Source organism: Phacochoerus africanus, chromosome X, assembly GCF_016906955.1.
Source record: "Phacochoerus africanus isolate WHEZ1 chromosome X, ROS_Pafr_v1, whole genome shotgun sequence".
In the NCBI taxonomy this organism is placed as follows: Eukaryota; Metazoa; Chordata; class Mammalia; order Artiodactyla; family Suidae; genus Phacochoerus; species Phacochoerus africanus.
Window position 1 is genome coordinate 36,878,104 of NC_062560.1, and position 26,350 is coordinate 36,904,453.

At 49.1% G+C, this 26,350-nt stretch overlaps 1 protein-coding gene across 1 annotated transcript in view; it reads left to right on the top strand.

Moving 5' to 3' along the window:
* TSPAN7 (tetraspanin 7) overlaps nucleotides 1-26,078 on the top strand; it is a 131,415-nt gene extending 105,337 nt beyond the window's left edge. Inside the window, exons 2-8 of the mRNA XM_047765324.1 lie at nucleotides 1,555-1,743; nucleotides 6,330-6,404; nucleotides 9,594-9,689; nucleotides 11,112-11,267; nucleotides 17,002-17,085; nucleotides 24,797-24,869; nucleotides 25,095-26,078. Of these exons, the coding sequence (XP_047621280.1) occupies nucleotides 1,555-1,743; nucleotides 6,330-6,404; nucleotides 9,594-9,689; nucleotides 11,112-11,267; nucleotides 17,002-17,085; nucleotides 24,797-24,865 (669 nt within the window). The 3' untranslated portion in view covers nucleotides 24,866-24,869; nucleotides 25,095-26,078. The remainder of the gene's footprint in view (nucleotides 1-1,554; nucleotides 1,744-6,329; nucleotides 6,405-9,593; nucleotides 9,690-11,111; nucleotides 11,268-17,001; nucleotides 17,086-24,796; nucleotides 24,870-25,094) is intronic.
* Nucleotides 26,079-26,350: the final 272 nt, after the last annotated feature.

Consider the following 26,350-nt stretch of genomic DNA (forward strand, 5'->3'; position numbering starts at 1 on the left):
AGACCGCATCCCATTCCTTTGCCTTTCCCTTATAAAAGGAGCACATGTTCCCAGAGCTTTTCCTCATTTAAAGCTCTTCATTCTGTCTTTCACGGTGATGGTTCTCGAAAGTAGAGAGGCTGTCAGGGTGGGGGGAGGGGAGCATCACCAAGCTCTTCCTGTTTCCCTGAATCCCATCCTCCAAAAGGTGGAGCCCACTCTCAGGGACGTGGGGGGAAAAAACTATTCTTTTTCCCATACAGAGAGTCTGATAGTGACGCTTGATGGCTCCAAACTACAGAAGCAAGCGTGAAGAAATTCCTAGGCATCTCCGCTGGCCCAGCCATTGGTTCCTCGTGTAGCATGTATTTGGTGGTGGTCCCTTACAGACATTAAGGAGCAGTGTGTTGATTGGCAGGGGAAACCTCGGGGAGGAGGGCTTTGATTTGTGTCCTGCTGGTGGCCTGCAGTGTCGCATCTTGCCTCCTCACTCAGATGAGCAGGCTGGACAGGGGCCGAGGCATTTGGTGTGGGACGTTGGCCCATTGGGTGGGACAAAACGGGAAGGGCTTCCTTGGACCCCCAGGCTTCTTTCGAGCCTCATAAGATGTCAGAAGTGGTGGCGGTTGGAGGGATGTCAGTTTGAATGAGTTGCTAAGCTATAGGTAAAGCAAAGGTGAGACTGGCTGGGGAGACAGAGAGGCATAAAGTGGATCACTGGCTTCAGCAGCTAAAGACCCTGGGGTGTGTGGTCTGTGGAGGATGGAGAGTTAGGCGTGGTGTGCAGCCCCAAGTCTAGCCCCTGCGTGATGCAAGCTTTTGTGGTTTAGACATGCTCGGGCAGGGGCAGGGGTTCCTTCGGACCTATGGGGAGGGGGGGGATTTGACAAACCATGTTACAGCTAATTCCAGGAACTCTTCAGATTCTTGTTTTATAGTGAATAGAATATTGTAAATAAGGCAAGGCATCCATAGGGATTCCAAAGAATTTTGAATATTTTGCTTTTATAAGGGCCTTTGTAATGACAGTCAAAGAAAATCACGCTGTTCTTTAAAACCTCATGCCGGATAGATAACCTCACATCATTCTCTCTGCACAGGTGCCATCAAAAAGGGTGGCTGATATTCTTACTGGGGAGAGGGGTCGTGCCCAGCTCTGTGTTGGGCAGACTCTCAGACCTGCATTAGGACGTACTTTTACTTATTTATTCGTTGGGTTTTTATTTTTTTCTCTTATAATGGATTTACACTGTTCTGGCCATGTAAAGCAGCTTGAAAAAGCAAAGTCCTTTGTCGCTGGCTCGACTCCCGGTTAATACGGTACCTGCACATAGGATTGTGGGAGGGGCAGATCCGACCGTCCAACATCAAATGTCTCTACTGTGTGATGGCTTTGGGTTAATGGTACCTGACACTCCCCCGCCTCCCTCACCACTTCGGGGATCCCCTCAGCAAGGAGGGCCCTCTTGCTCCTGGCAACTGGAGTCTTCAGATTCAGGCCCCGTTGCTCCGTGTCGATTCTCCCCTCTCTCGGCAGCAGTCTCACACTGCCTTTTCCCTCCTCCCCCTCTGCAGATCACTGGCGTGATCCTGCTGGCCGTCGGAGTCTGGGGCAAGCTCACCCTGGGCACCTATATCTCCCTCATTGCCGAGAACTCCACAAATGCCCCCTACGTGCTCATCGGAACCGGTACCACCATCGTCGTTTTTGGCCTGTTCGGATGCTTTGCCACATGCCGTGGTAGCCCATGGATGCTGAAACTGGTGAGTGTGTCACAATATCACACTGGTCTCCAATGATGTCTTGGAAAAATAGAAATCATATGAAAGCGAAGTGGCCCTTGTCGAAGCCACAGACGAGACCTTTATATTCATGGACTTGAATTTTAGTCCAGGCTCTTACCTAATCCACCCTTTAACCCCCTAGAGGGAGAAACAACCCCAAACACAGCCTGGCACAAAAAATCCAGTCCTGGTCCCTCGAGGTAGATGATGACAGAGCAGTGGCCAGCAGTTCCAATAAGCCATTTATAGCCTCAGGGCACGATGCCCTGCTCCAGTTTTGAGTTGTCTTAGGAATCTCTTCCAGCGTGTGAGGTGCAGCCTTGGTGGGCAAGGCAGCATCCCGAACATAAGCAGCCTCTCATGTCCAAGTTCCTGTTGGAGAAATACTTCCTGCCTCCTCGAGCTTGGCTGTGCTCGGATGCACAGGCACTCTTCTCTACACCTGCACAGCCTGGCTCAGTGCAGCGGGAGTCGAGCTAAGCCAGAGCTTCCTCGCTCCACAGAGGGTTGAGGTGGGGCCAAGTATTGGCTCCCAGGACCCCTGCTGAGTGCCTTTATTCTAATAGGACACAGGAGTGATGCTTCCCAAAGAGTAAGGGCACGCTGTTCAAAGGCTGTTATTGCAGCTTAACCTTTTGGTAGACCAGATGCCTAATTCTCTACTCACTTGTCCATGCTTCTCATCAATAAGACTTAACATAGAAGGCTTTTGTAGATAAAAGTCAGCAAGAGCCTCTCTTTGAAAGAAAATTTCATTTTAAAGAGGTCTCGTTCTATGAAAGGTTAGTGGGGTGGGGTGGGGGCCCGAGATTCTGTCCATGCTGTGTTGCCCGTCCTTTCTTGTCTCTGCCTAGATTGGAGTAACCTTTAATACCATTGAATGACAAATATGGGTGTGAGGGTGATGCACCCTTCCAAATGGGTACTGGCCAGTCTTCGCTGGCAGCCCCAGAGAGGTACACTTTCTGTCCTGCAGACCATGCAGGAGGCTAACACCCTGGCCACCACTGATCCTTCCAGGGCGGCGGAAAAGCCATGGTGAGACCAGATGGGGGCTGCTGTCACCTCCACTAGTGCCCCTGAGTCTGCCTTCTAGTACTTTGCCATGCTTTGTAAAATACCGTTGCTTTACAATGTTCTGTCAAGCTAGTGCTTCTTATAAACGTTAAGATTTCCTTTGGTCCCGGATTGTGGTCCTCAGCTTTGACGTGTGCCTAAGTCACCTGGGCAGCTTTTTTAAAAATGCCTTTGCCGGGTCATATGGTAGGTAATTCTATTTTTAGCTTTCTGAGGAACCTCCATACCATTTTCCATAGTGGTTGTACCAATTTACATTCCCACCAACAGTGTAAGAGGGCTTCCCTTTTTTCCACACCCTCTCCAGTAGGCATTCATCACAACATTGTAAATCCACTACACTTCATCAAACTTTTAAAAATGAAGACACACACACACAAAAAAAAGCCTTTGCAGGTCCCACTCCCAGCCAGTGGAACCAGCATCTATGGCAGTGAAGCTCAGGCCTCACATTTTCTAACAGCTCCCCGGGAGGCTTCCATTGCGCAGCCGTGCTCAGAGCCTCTTCCTCGGCACAGTGAGGAACCAGGAGAGAATGAACCCCAGAGGCGCAGACGAGAATGACTGCTCAAAATCCATGGGGCCAAACAAGGAAGGAGGAGACCTGGTCTGGAGCCCTGACTGACCCTGACTAGCTCAGGTTTTGAGGGGCAAGGGTGTAACCTCTTTGGGCCTTTGACCCCATTAAGGAAAGAACGGTATTGGGCTAAACCACCAAGGTTTCTTGCAGCCTCAGGACTGTGAGCGAAGCGGGCGGAAGAGGACAAGCGGCAGTGGCACGGGTACTTCCGGCCTCTTCCGAGGGTGGTTTCACCCCACGCTGCCTCTTTCTCCTAACACTTGTGAGCTCGCTAGCAAGGGAGTCTTTTGGAGTTTGGGGGGTTTGCTTTTGGTCTTCAAGCCATCATTTAGTTCCTTTCGGCTGCTCAGCGTTGTCCCGGGTTATACACGACATGTTATTCATTCGTCGCCACCACCAGACGTGGCGGGTTGTATTTTCACATCACGTGATAAAGACTTGGAGGTGAAATAACTTAACCAGGTTCACACAACTAACGTACAGAGAGCTGGGGGTGAAACACAGATCGGTTTCTTTCCAAAAGCCAGGGCTATTTCTACCACAGCATTAAAAAAAAAAAAAATTAAACTACAGTTGATTTACAATGTTGTCTTAGTTTCAGTTTACATAGGAAAAAGATTGTTTATATATAAGATATTGAGTATAGTTCCCTGTGCCATAATAGTAAGACCTGGTTGGTTATCTATTTTATCTATAACGATGTGTATCGGTTAATCCCAAACTCCTACTAACTTATCCCCTGCCACCCTCTACTACTACAGTCTTTTCATTTGGAGAAAACGCACATCCTACCACCTGGATTTAATCCAGGCTCTCCCCAGTAGGCTTTGGGCCAAGGCCTTCTGAAGGAGCAGCAGGCCGTCTCTGGAAGCTTCTGGAAGCGGGGAACTTCCTGGAGCCAGGAAACGGCTGATCTAGCTGAACAGAGCAGAAAGTACTTGATTGATTGTCCGGAATTCTGCAGTCCTCATTTAACCTCATTAATTGCAAAACTGAAAAAACTACTTGCACTTTACAGAGGCCCAGAGTGGTGGCCTCTTTCCTGAGTTACTGCACAGCAAGGCCCGAACTCAAATCTAGGAGGATTTCTGACCTCAGAGTCGAATGTTTTCTCTCATCTGCCTCCCGATGGTTAACTTCCTCACAGGACTTTCCGGGAGAGGCTAGATCTGGGTTAAGACTCTCTCTTAAGTGAGCTTCAAACTGCATTTGAGTTGAGAGAGGTCGTACACGGGGCCGTCTATTCATAAACCTTGTGTTCAATATTTGAGTATCTATGCTTTCAGTGTGTGGAGATTTCTATTAATACTTTGAATGAAATCAACATTTTAAGGCAGTATTTCCTCCTTTGAATGTATGTACCTTTAGCTGAGAAAAATAACTTAGGACCCTGTGCACACATGTAGACTTTACAAGACATATGTACACTTTATAAGTAAGGAACACTGCCATGTGCAGTCTACCCAAACTCCAGGGTGTCACCAAGGGCCATTCCCAACATTCAAGACAGTTGTATTTCATTTTGAGATGAGAAGAAGCAGATTATAAGACATATGCCTGGCAGGAAAGGAATCAATTCTCTTCCCTTTTATCTGCTTTTAAAGTCGCAAAAATAGAAGCCCTTAATGTCTTTTAAGTACCGTGTAATATCCTTGAACTTAAGCATGCATGCGCAAGTGTGCGTGTGCATGCGCACGCACACACACACACACACACACACACACACAAATCGACTTGGAAAGTATAGGAAGCATGAAATGAGTAAGCAGCACAAAGGGCTTTGGATGCTCACAGACATTGCTCGTCAGTAGTGTAGCCAATTTGCTTTTCCAAAGGCTCTCAGCTCCACGTAACGTGCAGAACATGAGAGGTGAGTGGCCCACTAGGTACCATGGCAGGTGCTGCACGCGGGCCACAGTGAGGAAGGGCATGATGTCAGCCTGTGCACACCCTGGCCACTCTGTCAGGATGGGAGGGATACAACCCCAGAGGAAGGAGGTTTGAAGCCACGTCATAGGAGAGGTGCTTAAGGAAATAGGAGGGGTGGCCTGGATGGAGAGCAGCGGCAGGGTCACACCATGGTTGTGTCTGCACAGACAAGGGGCTGGTTTTGGTGTCTCCTGAGAGCAGAGCTGATACCCGCGGGTAGAAGTTACAAGTGGGCAGCCAGTGGCCAACAGGAAGGCAGGCTTGGAAGAGTTTAAAACCTGAATGAGCTGCAAGGGGTGGGCTGATGAAGGCAGTGGACTCTGTTCACAGATGCCAGGCGACCCTGGTGAGGAAGGCCCTGGGCACCCCAGAGTACCTTCTGCTCCAGGGTCCTCATGTTAAGAAGAGTGTTCCCATCATGGCTCAGCAGCAACCAACCCGACTAGTATCTGAGGATGTGGGTTCAATCCCTGGCCTTGCTCACTGGATTAAGGATGCAGTGTGGCTGTGAGCTGTGGTGTAGGTCACAGATGTGGCTCGGATCTGGTGTGGCTGTGGTATAGGCTGGCAGCTGTAGCTCCTATTCAACCCCTAACCTGGGAATTTCCATATGCCGTGGGTGTCTTTTGTAAAAGACCAAAAAAAAAAAAAAAAAAAAAACCAAACCCAAAAACTGGATACTTCGTTGTTTTTTTAAAAAAAGCCCTTTGAGATGTCTCCTGGTTGAGCAGAGCCGATGGGCATGCCGCTGCTGTCCGGAAGAATCCTGCCCAGCACGTGTGCCCCCAAATGCTTACATAGATTAAATGGACACATGCCTACATGGAGGTTTGGGTGGGAAAACCTGGAGAAGAGTTTTTCAACTTTTCCTGACCTTTGTCTAGGGAATGTGATGATTTCTCCAGTTTCCCCTGAGCAGAAGGAACCTACCCCAAAGTGTTCCTCGTCCTGACGGTGTCCTTGTCCACTTGATTTGCAGTATGCCATGTTTCTGTCCCTGGTGTTCCTGGCTGAGCTCGTCGCTGGCATTTCAGGCTTTGTGTTTCGCCATGAGGTGAGTACACACCACGTGAAGGACTCAGTTCAAGAGTCTTTGGGTGGATCTTTGAGGCCTCTTGAAGCGCGTAAAGGGTGCAGAGGCCACCTGGCATCTCCAGTGGGATTGCTAGTTTCCAAATGCCTCGTCCTGAGCTCTTACACCCCCCAAATTCTACATGTGGCAATGTCACCAAACCTGAAGCTTTAAGGTGTTCCATTTATCTTATTTAAAAACCTGTTTATTGAAGTATAGTTGATTTACGATGTTGCGTTAGTTTCAGGTGGACAGCAAAGTGATTCAGATGTATATGTGTGACTATATATATTCCTCTGCAGATTCTTTTCCCATGTAGGTTATTGCAAGATACTGAGTATAGTTCCCTGTTCTAATAGGTAGTTGTTGGTTATCTGTTTTATAACCCCCAACTCCTAAATTTATCCCTCCCCCCTTTCCCCTTAGATAACCATAGTTTTGTTTTCTGAGTCTCTTTTGTAAATTAGTTCATTTGTATCATTTTTTGGATTCCACGTATAAGTGATCTCATATGGTATTTGTCTTTGTCTGGCTGACTTAGTATGATCATCTCTAGATCCATCCATGCTGCTGCAAATGGCATTATTTTGTTCTTTTTATGGCTGAGTAGGTTTGCTTACCAACTAACTGACTTCGTGATCAAACTGTGTAGTACTCGGTGCATTCCGGATTTATTTCATTGTGTATCTATTTAGACCCTAATATTTCATTGTGTATATATTTATATAGAACTCTCAAAAGGATTCTTTCTCCACCTGGTTTTAAAACAGTGACCATCCATATAAATGCTTTTAAAATAACCACTGCAGCAAGGCATGCCTGTGCCTGTTTAACAAAATTTCACAGATGGCAAAGGCTGGCCAAACGAGTGCTTCACCAAAGGCAACGTGCTAGACTTCCCCCAAGCAGCCTGTGCTCTGTCTCCTCCCCAGACCTGTGGGGCCGCCCCTGCCACTGGAGGCACAATCCCTACCCGGGGGGCGAGGAGCCCTGCTGCTTCGCCAGCGCTGATGGAAAAGGGGAGAAGAGGGTCTTGATTGCAAACCCCTGCAGCTGCGCATTTTTTCTTTTTTTTTAATTCAAAAGCACTTTAAACTGTATAAAAACGAAAGCACAACACGCCAAGATTTGCAGCATGCAGATAAAGCGTTGCTCAATTTTTATTTTTAATTTTAATTTTATTATTTTTTATTACTCAAATGAATTTATCACACCTGTGGTTGTAGAATGATCATAACGATCTGATTTCACAGGATTTCCATCCCACGGCCCAAGCACATCCCCCCACCCCCCCAAACTGCGCATTTTCATTTCCATGTAAAACTTGAGATTTCTCCAGCTGGGGGAAAATCATTCTGAATCCTGTTTTGCGATCATAATTGCTAGTTTCAAGGAGACGTGTGGCCAGCCTGCCACGTATTGTCATTGAGGCTGCTCTATTTAGGTAACATGCAGATGCCAACGCAGAGATGGGATGTTCTCGTGCCATCTGTAGCTGCCATGGTATCACTTTCCAGATAGCTGTACTGAGGATAGGTCAGAAAGTGTCTACACTGTAAGAAAGTCCTGGTCACAACTCCCCTCCCCCCCCTAAATCCACTATTATTGCCAGTGGATCGCAGTCAAGGTAGAAGTCATTACATGTCAGGATGGAACAAGCAAGGGAAGTGGGAAAGACCATGAGGTCGAGGCTTACCATGGCTCTTGAAAGTTGGGCAGGACCTGGTGCCAGCCCCTGCTTTTGTGCCTGACCAGATCAGGTTCCCAGGGAGCCTGCCTTATGCGCCCTCTGCCCCCTTCCCCTACTGCCCTGCTTTTCCTGTCTACCAGATGTGGCCGCTCAGATGCCAAGGCAGGTGTCTAGAACCCATCTCGTGTGGGCACTGCATCTGGCATTAGATCCCCCACTTTTGTTCTCAGCTGAGGTGAAACCCAATGATGTCACAGCCTGGAGAGCACCAGAGGTGCCCCCGCTGCATGTGTGAACCCCAAGGACAGGCTGGCTCGTTCCTACCCCAGCCCTTGGCCCACTCTCCTCTCGGGTGCTGCTGGGACCGGGCTCCACGGAGGAGATTTTCTCTTCGTGATTTCTGATACCTAGGACCTGCATATCCTCACCTGCGGGACTTTTCATTGCCAGCACGGAGGGGAGTGGTGGCTGGGGGTGGCCGTGCCACTCTTTGGCCACCAGTGGTGGTTTTGAGTTTGACAGTAGGTCACAACCTAGTACCACGGACTGAGAAGGATATAGTAAAGGCGTTTCTTCAGTGGCAGTCCTCAAAGTGGTCCAGGTTCTGCATAGACTCACCCATGCCCGAGACACAAGGCAGGTGCAAGGACCACCTTGGCGCAGAAGCTCCATGTAGTAGTGTCTTTATCACCTGTGACTTTCCCAAGGGTATAGCAGCCGGGATCTCAGCAAGGAACATGCCTAGTTCCAAGAGGCACCATATTTAGCCCTAAGCGTCCCCCAGGCCAGAGGTCAGCAGCTGGGGGCACGTTTACCATAAGCAGGGTTTTGCCTGGTAAGAAACCTGACACGCCACCTTGAGCAGGTTTCCAGGGAAACAGAACTTGAAACGTAACACGAGATCACATGTGTTCAGAGAAGAGGGTTTTGTTCCCCATTTACTAACAAGCCAAGTCCGTATCCTTTGGCCTGTTTTTTTGATCTCAGTAAAGACAGGTAAGGGAAAGCTGGTTTGGTCCCATTCCTGTATGATGGAATAGGGATCTGTTTCGGGTCAAAACATCGGTCTTCCGGTCTCATCCTCCCCTGCCCGCCCCCCGCCCTCGGCCTTGTCCTTTGGTCATTCTTCTGTGTAAAAGCATAAAAAGGTATAGGAAGAAACCTAGGCATTGGCAATTCAAAGAAAATCTCTAGAAACGCCCAGCACCTTCCTCAACTGCCCAGCCACCCCCGTGGCTCCTTTAACTAGGCAGGCCTCAAGGACGGGGGTAAGGGAGAAAACTTTTTTTAAACTCCTGAGCTGGTAAACCCCTTGGTGAACTGTCTGAGCTCTTTTGGCTCAGAAAACAGGGCATGCCCTCCCTGGCCTCCATGTCTTCAGAGACTCTCAGAAGAGGCTATTTTTGGGTGGAAGTTGGTACGAATCCGAGTCCGTCCAGGCCGCAGTGGACCAGAACCACATTCCTCCTCGTCTTCCCTAGATCAAGGACACCTTCCTGAGAACTTACACGGACGCCATGCAGAATTACAATGGCAACGACGAGAGGAGCCGGGCTGTGGATCATGTGCAGCGCAGCGTAAGTCCCAGGGCAGGAGATGATGGGGGCTGGCAACTGCCTGTGAGGTCTGGCCTTGGCCTTGTGGGCTGCCAGGGAGCCCATCCGCTTGCTGGATCGGTAGCATTTGCTGTGGATCCCCAGTCTCCGCCTCTTGGTCCCGTTCCAAGAGTGGACATCCAGGACTTCTTGACGGTCCAGGGATCCTGTAATTGGTGCCAAAAGAACCACTCCCTCTGGTTTGCTTTTCATCCATAAGGATGCGAGCTTTCCAAGGAGAGCTAGTCTACCCATAAAATCTGAAGCCCAGGAAAGGAGGGAGGCCGAGTGTCAGACAGTTTTCCCTGGTGTTGGCTCCCTGAGACCGGCCTTCTGGAAATGGTGGCCTTTAGGCCGGGCACAGACTTCAGGTGAGCCGCATTCAAGGGCTTGGGCAGTGCAGTCAGTGTGGAGAGCAGATCTAGGAGAAACCGAAGACCTTCTGGGTGTGTAAATGGCCCGGTGCTTCGCAGAAGATATGAGGAAAGTAGATGTTTCCTGCCTGCAGGCCCTCGACTGCCCATCAGGATCACGGAGAGAGGTTTTTGGTTGGGGCGTCTTTTGTGACTGTGTTCTCACTGTTCTGTTTTTACTTCAGAAGCAGTATTTAATGTTTTTGGTAATTTGTTCTGATAAAATTTCAAACTTAGGCAGAAACACTGCAAACATAGCACAAGGAGCTGGACAGCTTTTACCCAGACTCACCCGTTCGTATTTTTTGCCCCACTTAGCATCTTCTATGTCAGCAGCTGGCACATCTTGGCCATCAAGGGTCAAATAGTAACTATTTTAGGCTCCAGAGGCCATGAGGTCTCTGTCACTATTCAGCTCTGCCACGGCGGCACAAAAGCCACCCTAGACGTACCATGGAGGCATGGCTGCATCCCAGTAAACCTGGATGTACAAAAACCATGGAGCTGGTGGGCTGTAGTGGACCGATACCAGCTCTCGCTCTTCCTCTCTGTGCATCTCCCCACCTGCCCCAAACCCACTGCTGTACCTATTAATAGACATCCCAAGGAGAGCTGTGTGAAACCATTTTTGCCGCAGCTCCGCATCGACCATCCCAATGTGGTTGATCTGTAGTGTCTAACAGCAGCCGATCACGCGGGTGATTTTGCGGCTTCGGCGGGCCAGAGAGCAACGGCTTTGGCTTTGCGGCCGTGGTAAGGAAAGCAAGGCCACTTGTGGTCTGGGCCTCCCTTTGCTCTGCTGAGCTCACGTGGGCTTTCGGGCCAGGGGGACTGTTAGCAGAGCTCCTGCTCATCCTGACGCACCAGGGCTGCGCCTGTTGGCTCAGGGGGCTGGGCCCACGCTTTGCGTTTAAAAGCTGCGAGGCACGGAATGGGGAGGCCCGTGCCTTTGACCTGGCGCGCTGAATTCTTTTCCTCCCGCCACTGACAGCTGAGCTGCTGTGGCGTGCAGAACTACACCAACTGGAGCACCAGCCCCTACTTCCTGGAGCACGGCATCCCCCCGAGCTGCTGCATGAACGAGACCGACTGCAATCCCCAGGACCTGCACAACCTGACCGTGGCCGCCACTAAAGTGAACCAGAAGGTACACACTCCCTCTGGGGCCTGATGGGAATCAGTGGTGAATGTCTGGGGAGGTCTTGTTTGAAAGGGTCACTGGTTCGAAAGGGTCATCCTGGGGAGAGTCGAGAATCTTCCTTTGTGGCTCTTGATGGCTGGGGACTGCCCACGTCTGAAGGAGAAAGCTGCGACTCAGCCCACCCTCGGCGAGGCCCTCCGCTCAGAGGTGTAGCTAGGAAGGCTTAGCACGTGCTTCCCGTTACCCCTGCTGCTGATGTCAGGGCATCTGGCCTTTCTTCTTTCTGGGTGTCTGTCTTCTGCCTAACGTACCTTTGAAACATGAAATCACTCCCAGCTGGGAGCCGGTCCTCAGCAGGAAGAGGGAGTCGAGGCGTCCGACAGCGTCTGCTTGTCTGCTTCTGCCGGGAGGGTGGCCTTTGTTTTAGGGAGCGCGCTGCTGTCGGAAAAGCAATCAACAGCTTCCAACTCCCTGTCAGCATCCTGATTCCCAAAGACAGGGGAAAAGACACGGCTACAAGACATTTGAAAGTTCATACACAGTAGAAATGAGGGAAATGAAATGTAAGTAGCCAAAGACAAGCAACATCAGCTCTGTGTTCCAGTCTGCGGAGAATCTGAGGAAGACACGGTACCACTGTGTGTGAAGGCGCTCGCCAAACATTGAGAGAAATGCCGGGTAGAAAAACGTAAGCGGGGGTGGGGGGGGGGCACCTGCCAAAACCCTACTATTGAGTTTACCTGTGGTTATGGGGCCATCAGGTTAATATGGTTTTCTTACTAAGGTAAAGTTCTAGGTTTCTCAGGTCTTCAAAATTCTATGGGATCTGGCCCAACTATTGATTAATTCCCAGAAGAGAGGCAACCTTTCAAAATTAGAATGCTAAACGATGGTTTCTGTATTTTACTCACTTAATGTCGGTATTTGTAGCAGGGATGCTGCAAGGCACTGTAGTATTCAAGCAGCTCATTTTGTCCTTGTGGGCCTATTACTTGGCTGTTGGTGAGGTAAGGTGTTTGGTACGGAGAGCTTCCTGTCTGAGCTGAGAGGACATCCGTTCCGACTGAAATTTTCTTGCCAACCCAAAGCTTGAGGCCGCCTTCGCCTCTCCTCAGTAAGGGGACTGTCTGGTTTCTTCATGGACGGCCCCACTGAACACCCATATGTGTGTCATTACGGCACCACCTTATGAAGTGCTGAACAGACCTGGCAGTGAGATATTGGCACAACAGGAGGTCCTTTGTAGAAGCAGCCATCATCAACCCCCTCTTTTTTTTTTTTTTTTTGGTCTTTTTAGGGCTGCACCTGCGGCATATGGAGGTTCCCCGGCTAGGGGTCCGATCAGAGCTGTAGCTACGACCTACACCACAGCAACACCAGATCCTTAACCCACTGAGCCAGGCCAGGGACCAAACCCACATCCTAATGGATACTAGTTGGGTTCGTAACCCACGGAACCACAACAGGAACTCCAGCAATCATCAACCTTAGTGAAAAGACACCCCTTCTTTGGTGAAGGTTGAGGACCTCAAAGTCAGGACCACAGGGTCCGGAGTCAGACTCTAGTTTAAAATTCTGGCTCAGCCACTTGCTGCTTTTGTGATCTTGGTCAAGTTATTTAACCTTTCTGAGTCTTATTTTTGTCGTCTGTAAAATGGAGATGATAAGAGTTCTTGCCTCTTAGGGTTGGTAGGCGGATTAAACGAGATAAAAGATCAAAAATATAGGGCTCGGCCCAGAGTAAGGACAAGATGAGTGTTAACGGTGCTGTTCAATGTTAGCTGTTACGTCAATGTCATGACAGTGACAGTGACATTTGTCTCCCACTCCACCACCCCGTGCCTTTTGTAAGAAATGATGCAGCAGGTTGTTGTAGGGAGGGTCTTTTGTTTCACTTCAAAAGCAGGTTTAGGGAGTTCCCTGGTGGCCTAGCACTTAAGGATCTGGCATTGTCACTGTGGTGCGGGTTCAGTCCCTGGCCTGGGAACATCTGTATATTGTGGATGTAGCCATAAGGGAAAAAAAAAAAAAAAAAGAGTCCAGTTTAGAGGCAGCTCCTATACCACATCTCTTTAATCCTTAAGGTGACTTCCAGAAAGGTAGGTAGGGGAGCGTTTTTTCATTCCATTGATAAACTCTAAACTCCAAATCAGCCTCACTACCAGCCTACTCCCCCGCCCCACAATCCTGCTTTACATGTTCCTGGGTACCTCAGATACCTGGAAGAGACACTTCTCTAACCTGGCTTCCTCAGCGGAGAGGGAAAGGAATGAAAACCGAATTTGCCTCATAAGCTTCCTTAGCTAGTCTCACTGAATGCCCACCTGACAAATCACTTCCCAGGTCTGGGTCTCAGACACCTCAGTGATAAAAGGGAAGCTACACAGATGGGGTAGAGGCCGTAGTGGCAGATTCTCATAGAAGCCCAGGAGCCTTAACGACTGCCGCATTCTAGTTCTGTGGACTCCTCTTATAGAATAAATGTATTCTAAATCCCGGTAGATCTTTGGGTGTCTAGAACCCTATGCCTGAGAGCACAGCAAGGTGACTCTTGGCTCTGACCTGGCAGCCTGAGAAACCTACCTTGCGCAAGTAACTGGGAGAGAGCAGGAAGGAGGTGAGAACGCTTCAGCAGGATATGTACAGTTTTGAGGACGGGTTTGATTGCGGTTTCGCCAAGGATGATGAAATGTCCACAGGTTCAGTTGGCCAACAGCACTGACCGAGCCCCTGGCTCCCCAGGAATTCCTTGACATTTCTTTAAGAGCTAGGGCAGGAGAGAGTTCTTTGGGCTGGCCACTCCCGGGATACCCTTCCCAGAAGCCGTCTGGGACCAGCGTTTACTCCTGCTACAGAAAGCCTGCCACTTCCAGATGTTTCCCATTGGAGGCTGTGTTGATTTAGACTTGCTGAGAGGCTGAGCAAATTACCTGTTCTGTGTCGGCGTGTTTCCTAGGACACTTAGCAGGTCTCTGTAGATTTCGCTCTCACCTGACAACCAGGCTTTCGTTTTAGGAAATTAAAAAGGATTGTTGTGGGCAGATAAGTCCGTGGTGTCAGGGAGAATTTAAGGTGGAATGCGAATACGGGCTGGGGCTGTAGGAGCACAACAGTTCCGGCAGCCTGCAGGGTGGGCCTGAGACCTGGAAGATGGGCTTGTGGCTCCAGAGTGAGTAACAGAGAAAAAGCTAGAGATGGCAGGCCTTTATCTCAATCTGGGTCTCCTTTCATCTAAATAACAACAAAAAAAGCTGCAGCACCAGGAGTTCCCCTTGTGGCTCAGCAAACCCGACTAGTATCTGTGAGGACGCAGGTTCCATCCCTGGCCTCACTCGGTGGGGTAAAAGGATCCAGCGTGAGCTGTGGTGTAGGTCGCAGACGTGGCTCGGATCCCGCATGGCTGTGGCTCTGGTGTAGGCCGGCGGCTACAGCTCCGATTCGACCCCCTAGCCTGGGAACCTCCATATGCTGTGGGTGCGGCTCTAAAAAGACAAAAAAGCAGCAGCTACATCACCATCATCTTCTCATCTTAAGTAACTTTTTTTTACTGATCTAATTCATTAACTTGCTTTTTGTTTGGAGTGAAAAATAGTGGAGGAACTTTTCTGATCAAAGAGTGCTTCTCCAACTTCAATGGACCCATAAAACATCTGGAAATGTTAACACTCGTTAAAACTCATTAAAAAATGAATAACCCAAGATTTTGGCAGATTCTGATTCAGCAGGTCTGGAGTGAGGCCTCAGATTCTGCATTTCTAACAAAATCCCTAGTAATGCTGCTGTTGCTTATAGAAAAAAACCCACTTTGAGGAGCAAAGTTTGGAGAGAAAAATGTTGCCACAATCGTACTAATGCCAGGCCCTTAATTCATCTTTCTGATGTCTCTTACTGGTAGGAGTGGGCTTATCAAAAGTAATGTGACTGACTCTGAGATCGCCTACAATGGAGTAGGAATCATGCTTTGGAAAAACCTATTTACCTTATGCGTAGAATTGAAGTTCACAGGGGGAAAAACAAAACATTCCAGCGTTCCTGTTGTGGCTCAGTGGGTTAAGAACTAGTACCCAACTAGTATCCATGAGGGTTCAATCCCTGACCTTGCTCAGTGGGTTAAGGATCCAGCATTGCCACAAGCTATGGTGTAGGTTGCAGATGCAGCTTGGATCCCGAGTTGCGGTGGCCGTAAATAGTGTGATAGTTTCATGAGTAAAAATGAAATCAGTGAGCAAAACTTCTATTATAAAGAGAGAATCCAACTTCAGTACTTCCCATGAGCAGTAATGTTTTTCCTTCCCCACCCCTGCCCTGGCCTTCAAATTTGCATTGGGCAACTAAGGCGTATAGTTTGTCAACTGTGTTGAAAACATGTGTCAAAGCACTGCTGCTAAATTAATGCATCGTTTTCTTTGGAAACAGACTATGACTGCATAAAATATCACTTACTAGAAGACACAGCACTGGCAGAATTTTCTCAAGCTCTATGAGAAATGTTAAATTGTTAAGTTGTGGATTTAAACACGGGGGACCTGTTTTTTGTTGTTGTTCTTCAGATGTTATTACAATTTAGTGGGCCTTTCTTAATAAATAATAATCCTCTTTACTGTTTATGAAATTAATGGAAAGAGACCATACCTTCCAAGTCTGAATACATCCCTTCAGAAGGCTAGGTTGATTTGGCCCAGTTCCAGAGACATACACATGCTGACTCCTGCGGTTTGAGCTGTCAGGTATTTTAACAGGAAGAGTCAATGTTTGCCTTTGCATGTCAAGTGATCCACAGAATGTGGTATCCTACCTGGACTAGGCTGATAAAATGTAATCCAGAACAACAAAACTTGTTTAGCGATGTTGTTTAAAAGACCATTTATTTTAAAGAAATCATGCTTTATCAATTTTAAACATTGAAATTGGTAAAACTGATACTGGTTTTAATCACATGTGGAGATTTCATAGGCTGTTGAAGGGAAATTCACTTCACTTTATGAATGAGGCTATTGACATCCAGAGAGGGGAAGTGCCTTGTTTAAGGTCCCATAGTCAATCTGTGGGAAAGATGACTCTAGAACATAGGTGTTTCCTTACAAAATACAACGTAATGGTCCTCATAGGAAGACCCCTAAGAGGCCACAAAGTTGGCAGGTATTCAAACCCTTCCAGAATTCCCTGGTGACACAGTGGGTTAAGGATCCAGCACTGTCACTGCTGTGGCTTTGGTTACTGCTGTGCCATGGGAATGACCCAGAAAAACACCTCCTCCCAACCGGATGATCCCACTTTATTTATCTAAGATTTTGTCACCTGTTATCAAAATGCTAGTAATTATGTTTACGATGCTAAGTTTTCCTGATCAAGGACGCAAATGCTTTTTCGTCTGTTCAAGTCAGCTTCCGTATCCCTCTAGTGTTCACCTCACAGAGCTTACAGGCTTTGCGCTCCATGTCATCCAACTGTGGAAACCTCTGTGGATCAAAGTGTGTGTCTGGGGTTTGCTTTAAAATAATTCAGTCAGGGGATGCGTGTTGAAGAAATTTAAGTGAAACAAGATTGGCCATGTGTTCACTGTGATGTCAGAGGAAGGGGTTCTTGGGGGTTCACCGTATCATTTACTCTCCATCCCTTTGCGTGTGTGAAAAAGGACTTTTCATCCTTTTCGCAGCATGAAGGGCGCGATGTAAGCGCGAGTGCTGCAGGGTACCACGGCCCCGTGCGGTCTGAGTAACACCTGTCTCTGGGTTTCCAGGGCTGTTATGATCTGGTGACCAGTTTCATGGAGACCAACATGGGGATCATCGCGGGAGTGGCTTTTGGAATCGCATTCTCCCAGGTAACTTTGCGGCCGGGTCTAGCCCTGCCGCCTCTGTCTCCTGCTCTCACTTCCCTCCCTGGTCCCCAGATGCTCTGGCGGCCTCCTCATGCCTGGGGAAAGGCTGATAGATGGGGTCAGAGCTCCTTGCTCATTAGTCCTCAGGTCATCTGTTTATCGATTTTCCTTTTTCAACTTAAATGAAGTTTTGCCATCAAGGGAATATCGGTTACAGTTCAACTAATGACTAGCACCAGAAAAACAACTTGCTTCTTCTGTAGGTCAAATGGAGGTTAGCTGAACAAAGTGTTGCCTTAATTGGAGCATAAACAACTCCAAACATCAAATGGCTGATTTGGATTCAGGGGGGAGAGAGGAGGCTTTTTTCCCGGTCGACTTGTCCCTTTTTGGTTCTTAGTTCCTGTGGACTGTGCATCAGATGGCTCCCTTTAAAGAAAGCCTCAATTTAGCAAACTTCACCTTGTGATCATTATGTTAATCTCTAGGTTTGATTGTTATTTTTTTTTTTTGTCTTTTTGCCTTTTGTAGGGCCGCTCCCGCAGTATATGGAGGTTCCCAGGCTAGGGGTCTAATCAGAGCTGTAGCCACCGGCCTACGCCAGAACCACAGCAACGCAGGATCCGAGCCGCATCTGCGACCCACACCACAGCTCACGCCAACGCCGGATCCTGAACCCACTGAGCAAGGCCAGGGATCGAACCTGCAACCTCATGGTTCCCAGTCGGATTCGTTAACCACTGTGCCACGACGGGAACTCCTGATTGTTATTTCTTAAGAGGAACTGAATTTGTGTATATTGTTGTATCCCTTTATCTCCACCCACACTCTAAGAAAGAAGTATTCACACAGACTCAGCAAGCCACACATACTCAAGGATGGAACACGATTAAGCTAGATCTAAAATGCTGCCCACATCCACCGGGCAGCACGCTGTCTCACTGGTTTCCGATCTCACGGCCAGATGATGTAGCATTGCCCTAACACTGCTGGGGGTGGAAGGATTGGAACATATACCTAGTCACCAAAGAAAAGCTGCATTTATGTTTCACTCAGGATTTTTCTCAGACCAACAGATCATTTTTGCCAACAAAGCCCAATTAATGTTATCTCAGTAATGTCTCGATGGCTCTGATTTGACCTGCCTGAATTCTGTATCAGCTCTCACAGACTAGCATTACTCTAGTCTTATTCAAGGTGGTTCCTAAAACATCTCTACTGAAACACGGCCGATACAGAAACGTGCATACATTTTAAGTACATAGCTCAATAAGTGAGCACAAAAGGGACATACCTGTGTACTGACCCTCACTTAGATCAAGGGACAGCACGTTAGCCTGGTAGGTTTTGCAGATGGAGGGCTGGCCTGAGAAAAATCAAGAAGCTTTTCTTCCCAAGCAGTTACCAAGCCCCGTGCGGCATTTCCTCTCATAAGAGCATGTGGGCTCAGCCGGAACAAGTGTGCATTTCTTGTCGGGGTTTCGAAACTCTTTTACCATGCCTTTTTTTTTTTTTTTTTCCAGCTTGGGAAATGCATTAAACCCTCAATACACACAAACCACAGCAGTGCCCCAAATAGTGCCCATTAACACAGTCTCCAGAGACATGTCAAAAGAGGTTGCAGCCCTGAACTTTCTTCTGGGTGCTATCCTATTTCAGTAATAACACTGCGGTGACCTCTCAGTGGTGGCCAGGGAACATCCTAAGAGGATTCAGGACCTTGTGCGCAATGCAGATGGGCAGGCGGCACCGGGCAGCCGCACATACGGTTAACTTTACACGTGTGTGCAGCGTCAGGTTAACACCCACCTACAGGACAGGCTTGTGCTCAGCATTGGAGGAAGGAATGTGGCTGCAGGGACTTATATGCCTCTGCTCTACTTGAAAAGAGACCCTCAGAGAGCCTAGACTCTCCTGAGTGAAACATCTCTTCATCCAAGAACCTTTCCATGTGGCCACAAGGGGTTGGGAAGAGAATCCTACCTTCCTGAGTCAGGTGCACTAAGTCATAAAATCTGATTAATAACTCCCCCCCCCCCCGCAACCCATATGAGAGGATTTAGGCGTAGATTGATAATTATCTGTCCCCAGGAGAATTAATCTCCCTGTGCTCCCTGGAAGAAACCCCCGACGTGGGCTTGCTGAGTTTGCTCTGTGACCCTCAGGGGCTGCCAAAGGGGCTTTGGCCCCAAGGATGCCCCAGACAGGCCCTCTCTGCAGAGTTTAGGTCTCATCAAGGTACTACAGAGTCACTGGCAGAAGGCAACAGTGCAGTCGCATTGCAGAGGCGATGCCATTCACTGGCATGGCTGATCGGGACGCTGGGGCATTCTTGAGATGGGCCATGGTGAGCCTGGGGCAGGGTGAGGAATGGCCACAGCTGGCTCTGATTAGCCAGATGCTCTGGCAACTGCAGCTTTTAATGGTGCCAGCAGCCTCAGGGGACCTGGAAGCTGAAACTGGCTTCCAGATGCCATTCGAACCAGTCCTACTGATGCTGGTCACTGATCTGACACCAAAGGTCTAGCCACAAGTTTTCAAAAATTTTAGTGTCATAGTACAATTTAGCAACTGTTGGCTGATATTGAGGGATCAGTCCTCTTGGCCTCTGTCTCGGCCTTTGACCATAAAGCTCTACTGAGTAGAGGCCACAGTGGGTTGGAATGAAGAGTTCTCCCTTCTGCCCCCCCCCCCGCCCCACTTCTCCTTGCCCTTTTCCTCACCTGCACTCATGACATCCATGCTGGCCTCTCTTGGAAGAAACCAGCCTTGCCCATCTGCTATCTTTGAAATTAGAGGTGGTGTGAAGCACAAAGAAAACGGAGCTGAGCCTAGCCTCTCAATAGACAGTGTGAGAGAACTTTGCCCTGTGACCTAATTTAGCTGACTTAAAGCTCTTGGGTTCTGATTTGGGACAGCAGGGTTTTGGCAGGCATTTACTACTTTTTTTTTTTGTCTTTTTGCCTTTTCTAGGGCCGCATCCGCGGCATGTGGTGGTTCCCGGGATAGGGGTCTAATCAGACCTACAGCCGCCAGCCTATACCACAGCCACAGACACGCAGGATCTGAGCCGCCTCTTCGACCTACACCACAGCCCATGGCAACACCGGATCCCCAACCCACTGGGCAAGGCCAGGGATCGAACCTGCAACCTCATGGTTCCTAGTTGGATTCGTTAACCACTGAGCCACGATGGGAACTCTGCATTTACTACTTTCTGGTGCCTTTGCCCTCTAGGAAAAGCTATAAATGTCTGGACTTGATGGGCAGGTCCTGCTGCCCTATCAGTTTATAGCTGGTGGTTGAGTGTTTTGATAGGGTACCTACTCCCTGCATCCTTGGCAGCTACTCTTTTATTCAAGAAGGCCTGGGGACACACACACACACACACACACACACACACACACACGTCTGAGTCGGGACACTTGTATCGCTCAGTTTGCAACACCGCTTCCCACCTTGGATGGCCTTTTGCTAGGAGCCTCTGTCTTTAGCATCTCTGTATTTAGCACTTCTGTATCCCATGTAAAAAGCTTCGCTAGACTTGGAACCTGTTAGGCTGGATTAATCCCCCTCAGCACAGAACGTTTCCGTCTGAGTAGGGACAGTAGAGCTGTGTATTCCAGACGCGGAGAGCTGAATGGCTTCCTTGAGGCTGAGCGGCCGCTGTAGACCCAGGATTACAATTCTGACCGTCTCACCTGGTCTGCTGTATTCAACACTCAGGCCAAAGATAACCCTTACTCTTGCCTCACGAAGCACCTAAATGGAACTTACCTTGTGCCTTTCTAACAAAAGGCTTTCTGTCGGTGGAATTGCAAAGAAAAAGGTACTCATCCAAAGACACAGATCCTCTTCCTACCCAGCACCCCCCCTGCTCCCACACCCCTGCAGGGCCTCCCCCAGGCGGCTGGGCCAGTTCCTTAGGGGCCGAGGATTCTTTTCTGGGACTAGTTTATCTTTTCTGTATAGAGGGCTCTTGGTTAATCGCCTCGCTGAGACATGGCCGGAGAAGGCCTCATTCCCCTGGCATTTTAGAGGCCCTGAAACAGTCTCTAAAAGCATTTGTACAGTTTCACTTCAAACCAGGTTCCCGAGCGCTTTCCCAAAGACATAGAAATGTTCTTTACTTTCCCTGTGAAGTCATCAGCAAAGAATCTCTACGTGCTTTACTGCAGGAATCGAAATCTTGGGCCTCTTGCCGCTTTCTGGTTCAGTTCAGGGACTTGCCTCGCGGCTTTGTCTGCTGGCCTCTCTGTGCCCCTCAGGAATCGGGGATGGGGCCGAGCTTGCCTCCCATGGTGACGGCGGGGGGAGACACCCGTGCCCTGGCACCTTTGCTGAGATGGACCCGACCTCCCTCAGCCCCTCCCCTGGCTCTTGGGGGTCCACCCGGTGCCCGGGGATTTGCAGCGGCCCCCGTGAGGATTCGGGAGCTCAGCGCTGCCCAGCCCTCTCGGCCCTCTTCGTGGGGGTGTCGAGAAAGCCTCGTGCACATTGAGGGCCTTTCTCCGCTCCCTCCCTCTCTGGCTTCTGGGTTCCTGGAGCAGCAGAGCCTCCCCGAGGGTCCCATGACCCAAAAGCAAGCAGAATGTAGTCCGGACAAGGCTGAGGGTGGTGAAAACAAAACGTTGCTTCCAAGAGTTAGACGGCGGCTGATTACAGAGGCTTAGTCAACCAGAGAGAAATACTGGGACCTCAGCCCCCGCCCTCAGGTATGTCACCAGCTGCGGGGAGAGTGGGGGTGCTTCTGGGGGCTCCCTCCCGAGGGGGTTGCAGCAGAAGAGGCAAAGCTCTCCTCTTCCCGTCCCCCCTCCCGGGCTGAAAGCAGAATTCTGTTCCTGGGCCCACGCACTGCAGCCTCCGCGGCCCGGAAGCCCACAGAGCCAACCTCTGTTCTTTGAGGCGCTTTTTGCATGTATTCAACCTAAGAAAGGGTTTCCTCTAAATCCGGGTGGATTTTTCTAGCTACAGATTAATTGGATCTGGTGGCAAGTGAGCATTTTGTCCTGACGCAGACTGAGGAAGGGGCTATGTCTGCACCTTTACCAGGCTCTCAGGTATATACCTGGAATTAATCTGCTAATACTTGGTCTCAAGTATCGGATGTGGCACCCCCACCCCCGCTTTCCCTTAACTGCATTGAGAGATCCAAGTCTTCTCTCAGACATGATGAAACACTACGGCAAATGTGCAATCAGTAACCCAGTGACTAATTCAGAATACCGACCATATCCCAAATCCTAGTTTTTCTTGCACTAGGAGTGACGACAGTCAATATCCGTGTGTGTAAACTCCTGTGCTCACAAAGCGTGGACGTACCTTGGCTCAGGCCATTGAAGGAAAAATGTTAGTAGATGTTAAATAGTTGAACAAAATCTGCCTTCTCCCAGGGGCAAACGGGAGGAGGTGCATCCTTGCCCCAGAAATACAAAATATAGTTTAAAAGCGACTAGCTTTCATTTTTACCTGTATTTTTTAAAGGTATTGTTTCTGTAAAAGTCAGTAAATGGTGCCGCTCCGGTTTGGGAAGACAAGGAGGTGGAGGAACATGCTGTGTTCCCTTCAAGCAAACATTTCCGACGTGAGAAATACTTAAGTAAACGAAAGGACTTGCTGGCTGGGCGGCTCTTGAATTGCCGTGGGGTCAGGAGCGCTGCAAAGCTGGGACAGGGGACGGGGACTAGTCTAAATGCTAAAACACACACCCGGGGTCGATGAGAAAGACCTGAACTGCCAAGCGCTGCAAAGGAATTTGCATCGAGGAATTTGAAATCAGATAAAGAGATGCCCCCCCCAGAAGCCCCTCTCCTTGAAGTGTGCAGCGTTAAGGCAGGAAGGAGCCTCTGGTGGGTGAGGCAGAGGACTTATTCTGGAGAGGAAAAGGGTCGAGGCCCCCAGGGTGGGAGCAAGGACTGGAAGGAGGAGTACTCCTGGCTAGAAGAGGGTGGAGCCTTAAACTCTGTGTGGGGGCTACCTGTACGCCTGAGGGGAGATTCTTTAACCATCCCAGAAGCCATAGTCTTATCTGGAACACTGGGCTCATATTGCACAGGGATATAGTAAGGATTAAGTGACTTGCTGTCCCTGAATGCGCTCTGTGCCTCTAAGGCTCCCTGGTTTTTAGCCGGCGTCTGATTGAGAATATCGAGTGTGACCTGGTTCATGTTGGTCCTGAAAAGTGGCAAATGTGAAAAGGAAGAAGCGCTCCAGTTCAAAGTCCTTACACTCCTGGAGGGTGATGTTTCTCATTTGGCACAATATTCTGGAGGTTACAGCCATGGCTCCTTTGGCCGCTTGGTGGTAGCCGCATGATACTATGTATTTTGTGGCATGAAATCAAGTTGGCCAGAACCTTGGCAGAGACAGGGTCAGTCCAATGAGGTGATTTTCCTTCCCTGACATAAGTTATAGTTTGCATACTGCACAGCACAATTTTAAAAAAAGGTAAGAATCTGGGATTTCACCAAGGGAGGCAGGTGGACTGGAATCTGTGGAGTTAGGCAGAGCGCCAGAAGTTGTGTTCAGGTGTTGCCCTGACCAACAGTGGGACCCAGTGTGGCGACTTCTGTGTCATCTGTAAGATAAGGGTGACCAGATGGACCGGATGAGTGGTTCTCTCACCTAGAAGACTTGTTAAAACATCAAGTGCGGGGGCCCCACCCCCAAGACTGTCTGATTCAGCAGGTCTGGGGTGAGGCCCGAGTATGTGTTTCTAACAAGGCCCCAGGTGATGCTTATTCTGCGGGTCCTGGGGCCACACTGATGATATGCTAGATTATCCCTAAAGGTCATTGCCACATCTGAGCCAAAAAGTCACGGCCAATTGCTTAAGGAGAAGGGACTCCATCTGGCCAGAAGAAGCTGCAGGCCTCCAGGATCAAGTCCACAATCAGACTCCTTCCTGTTGGCCCTACAGACTCAGGAAGGAGAGTCTGGGCTTCCAATGAACAGGACAGATGTGCTTAAGGATGTCCTGACAGCATTACGATAGCTTTTATCAGATCCACCCACTACAGGTTAACTCAAGCCACAAATTAGGTAGAAGACTGGGGTCTCCTGAGGAGGTGGAGGCCCCTAGTATTGGTTGTTCCAGAGCCCCTGGAAAACCAAGAGGTAGACCTTGGGTGGAGATGGGCCCATGTAAGCCTAAAATATCTACATGGATAAAGAGAAATGAAAGCCTCACTCCCCACCCCACAAGCCATGACTTGACTTCGCTGGCAAACTTGCCTGTTGGAGACAGCGTGTCCTTGTCTCAAGGAAAGACCTGTTATCCTGTCAGCTGGGCTGGGGTATCGTCCTGTGCTGAGATAGCGTCCTGAGGCAGGTGCTTATGGTTTTGAATTCAATTCTGGCATTTTTGTTACTATCTTGCAATTCTGTAGCATCTCATCTTCATTATTCTCAAAACGCAAACACATTTTACTACGACTTACATACCAAAAGTTGCGTGTCATTGGCCAGACTGAGCTACAGCTGGAACCTTATGGCCAGTTTGAGAACCACCAGCTGTCCTCCACCAGCACCTGGACTCCCTAAGTCTTAGATCCCACATTTGATGTCAGGTTGATTGTTTCTCCTCGTGCCCTTTCTGCATCCATGTACAAAAGCCCTGTTGTTAAAAATTACATGGGGAGGGGGGCGGTGTTGGTCAGAGACATGTGCGCTCAGCACCTTGAGACCCTGGTTCTCTTTTTCTTTCTGCCAACAGCTAATTGGCATGCTGCTGGCCTGCTGCCTGTCCCGGTTCATCACGGCCAACCAGTATGAGATGGTGTAAGGAGGTGAGTGGCAATGGGGGGCGTTGAATGGCAGGGTGCTCCCTCTGGAGCACGTCCTCCCCTTCAAAGGGACAAAGGTACTGTCTGGCCGCTCCCCCCCCCCTCCCCGATCTTGGTGGCACTTGGCCTCATGCCGAAGCCTCATTTCTGTGGGGCTGGGGAAGAAGGGTGATCAGCGACTCTGGTGGAAAATTGTGAGTCCCTCACACGTTTTACTTTCTTTCTCAGTCTTTCAACAACGATGGAGTAAGAGGCCTGTTTCCAAAAGGCATGGCAGCAATCTTTGAAAGACCTCCAAAGAATGTTAGAGCACAGTACCTAGTACACCTGCCCTAACCCTCCCACCCCGCGTGCAACTGACTCTCCCACACAGCCTCTGCTCCATCGTTCCGCCTGCTTCATGCATAGCGTTCCATTTTGTGAAGCCCTGTTGTGCCAGAGTGTAGCCAGGTTCCCTGCATCTAGTCCAAGGGGACCCCACCTGAGGCCCTGTGCGTGCCTGCTCCTCCATCTGTACTTGGTCCGCAGCCCATTGTAGGTGACTAGTTCTTCACGCCGTCACTGGCCCTGCCGGGCCCTGCATGTCGTGTGGGAGGCTCCTGTTAGCCCTTGATGATGACTGATAAATGCCACACTCCCTTAGATGTAGATAAGCAGATAGCTATCTGTTCTTTTGGCTTCATCTCCTTTGGCTGGGTTTTCCTTTTTACTAAGGTTCTTTGCTACCTTATTCGGGCTGCCTAGGACATGTGGAGAGATACATTGGCAACTGTTCAGGAGGAGCAAAGGACCTGGGTCATGTGCACGAAGGGAATGGTCGAGCTTTGGGCAGCATCCTTCCTTGCTCCTTGTGGTTCCATGCCTGGGAATGCGGAGACCCTTTAGTGCCCCTAGGCCTCTCAGTTGAAAGCTGTATGATCCTGTTACAAAGCTGTCTTGTTGCTTCCTGTGAAGGAAATAATATTACTTCTGGTTTTCTTTGATTAACTGCTATTATTTTACTACTTATTTCTATTTTTTTTCTTTGCATTGACATCATAGACATTGAGGACCTCATCAAATCAATTTAAAAACGAGTGTGAAGGGGGAACAAAAGTCAAAATATTTTTAAACAATCTTAAAAAAGAATGCCTCTGTCTCGCATGCCAACAAGAATGCATTGATATCGTGAACATTTGTGATACATGTATTAATAAATAGAATCGTTACAAATGGCTGTGTTCTGGTTTTGTTTTCTGGCTGAATTTTTAAATACATTTCTAGTCCATCTTTTCTTCCACAGGGGATTGGAGGTGGACCATCTTACACAGTGACACACAACTCCCAGACAAGCTCCCACTCTGCCAAAATATCGGGCAGCATTAAAAATTGAAAAGTTAGAGTTCTCTCACAGTGCAATGGGTTAAGGATCTGGCATTGTCACTCCAACGGCTTAGGTTGCAGCGGTGGCACAGGTTCAGTCCCTGGCCCTGAACTTCCACCTG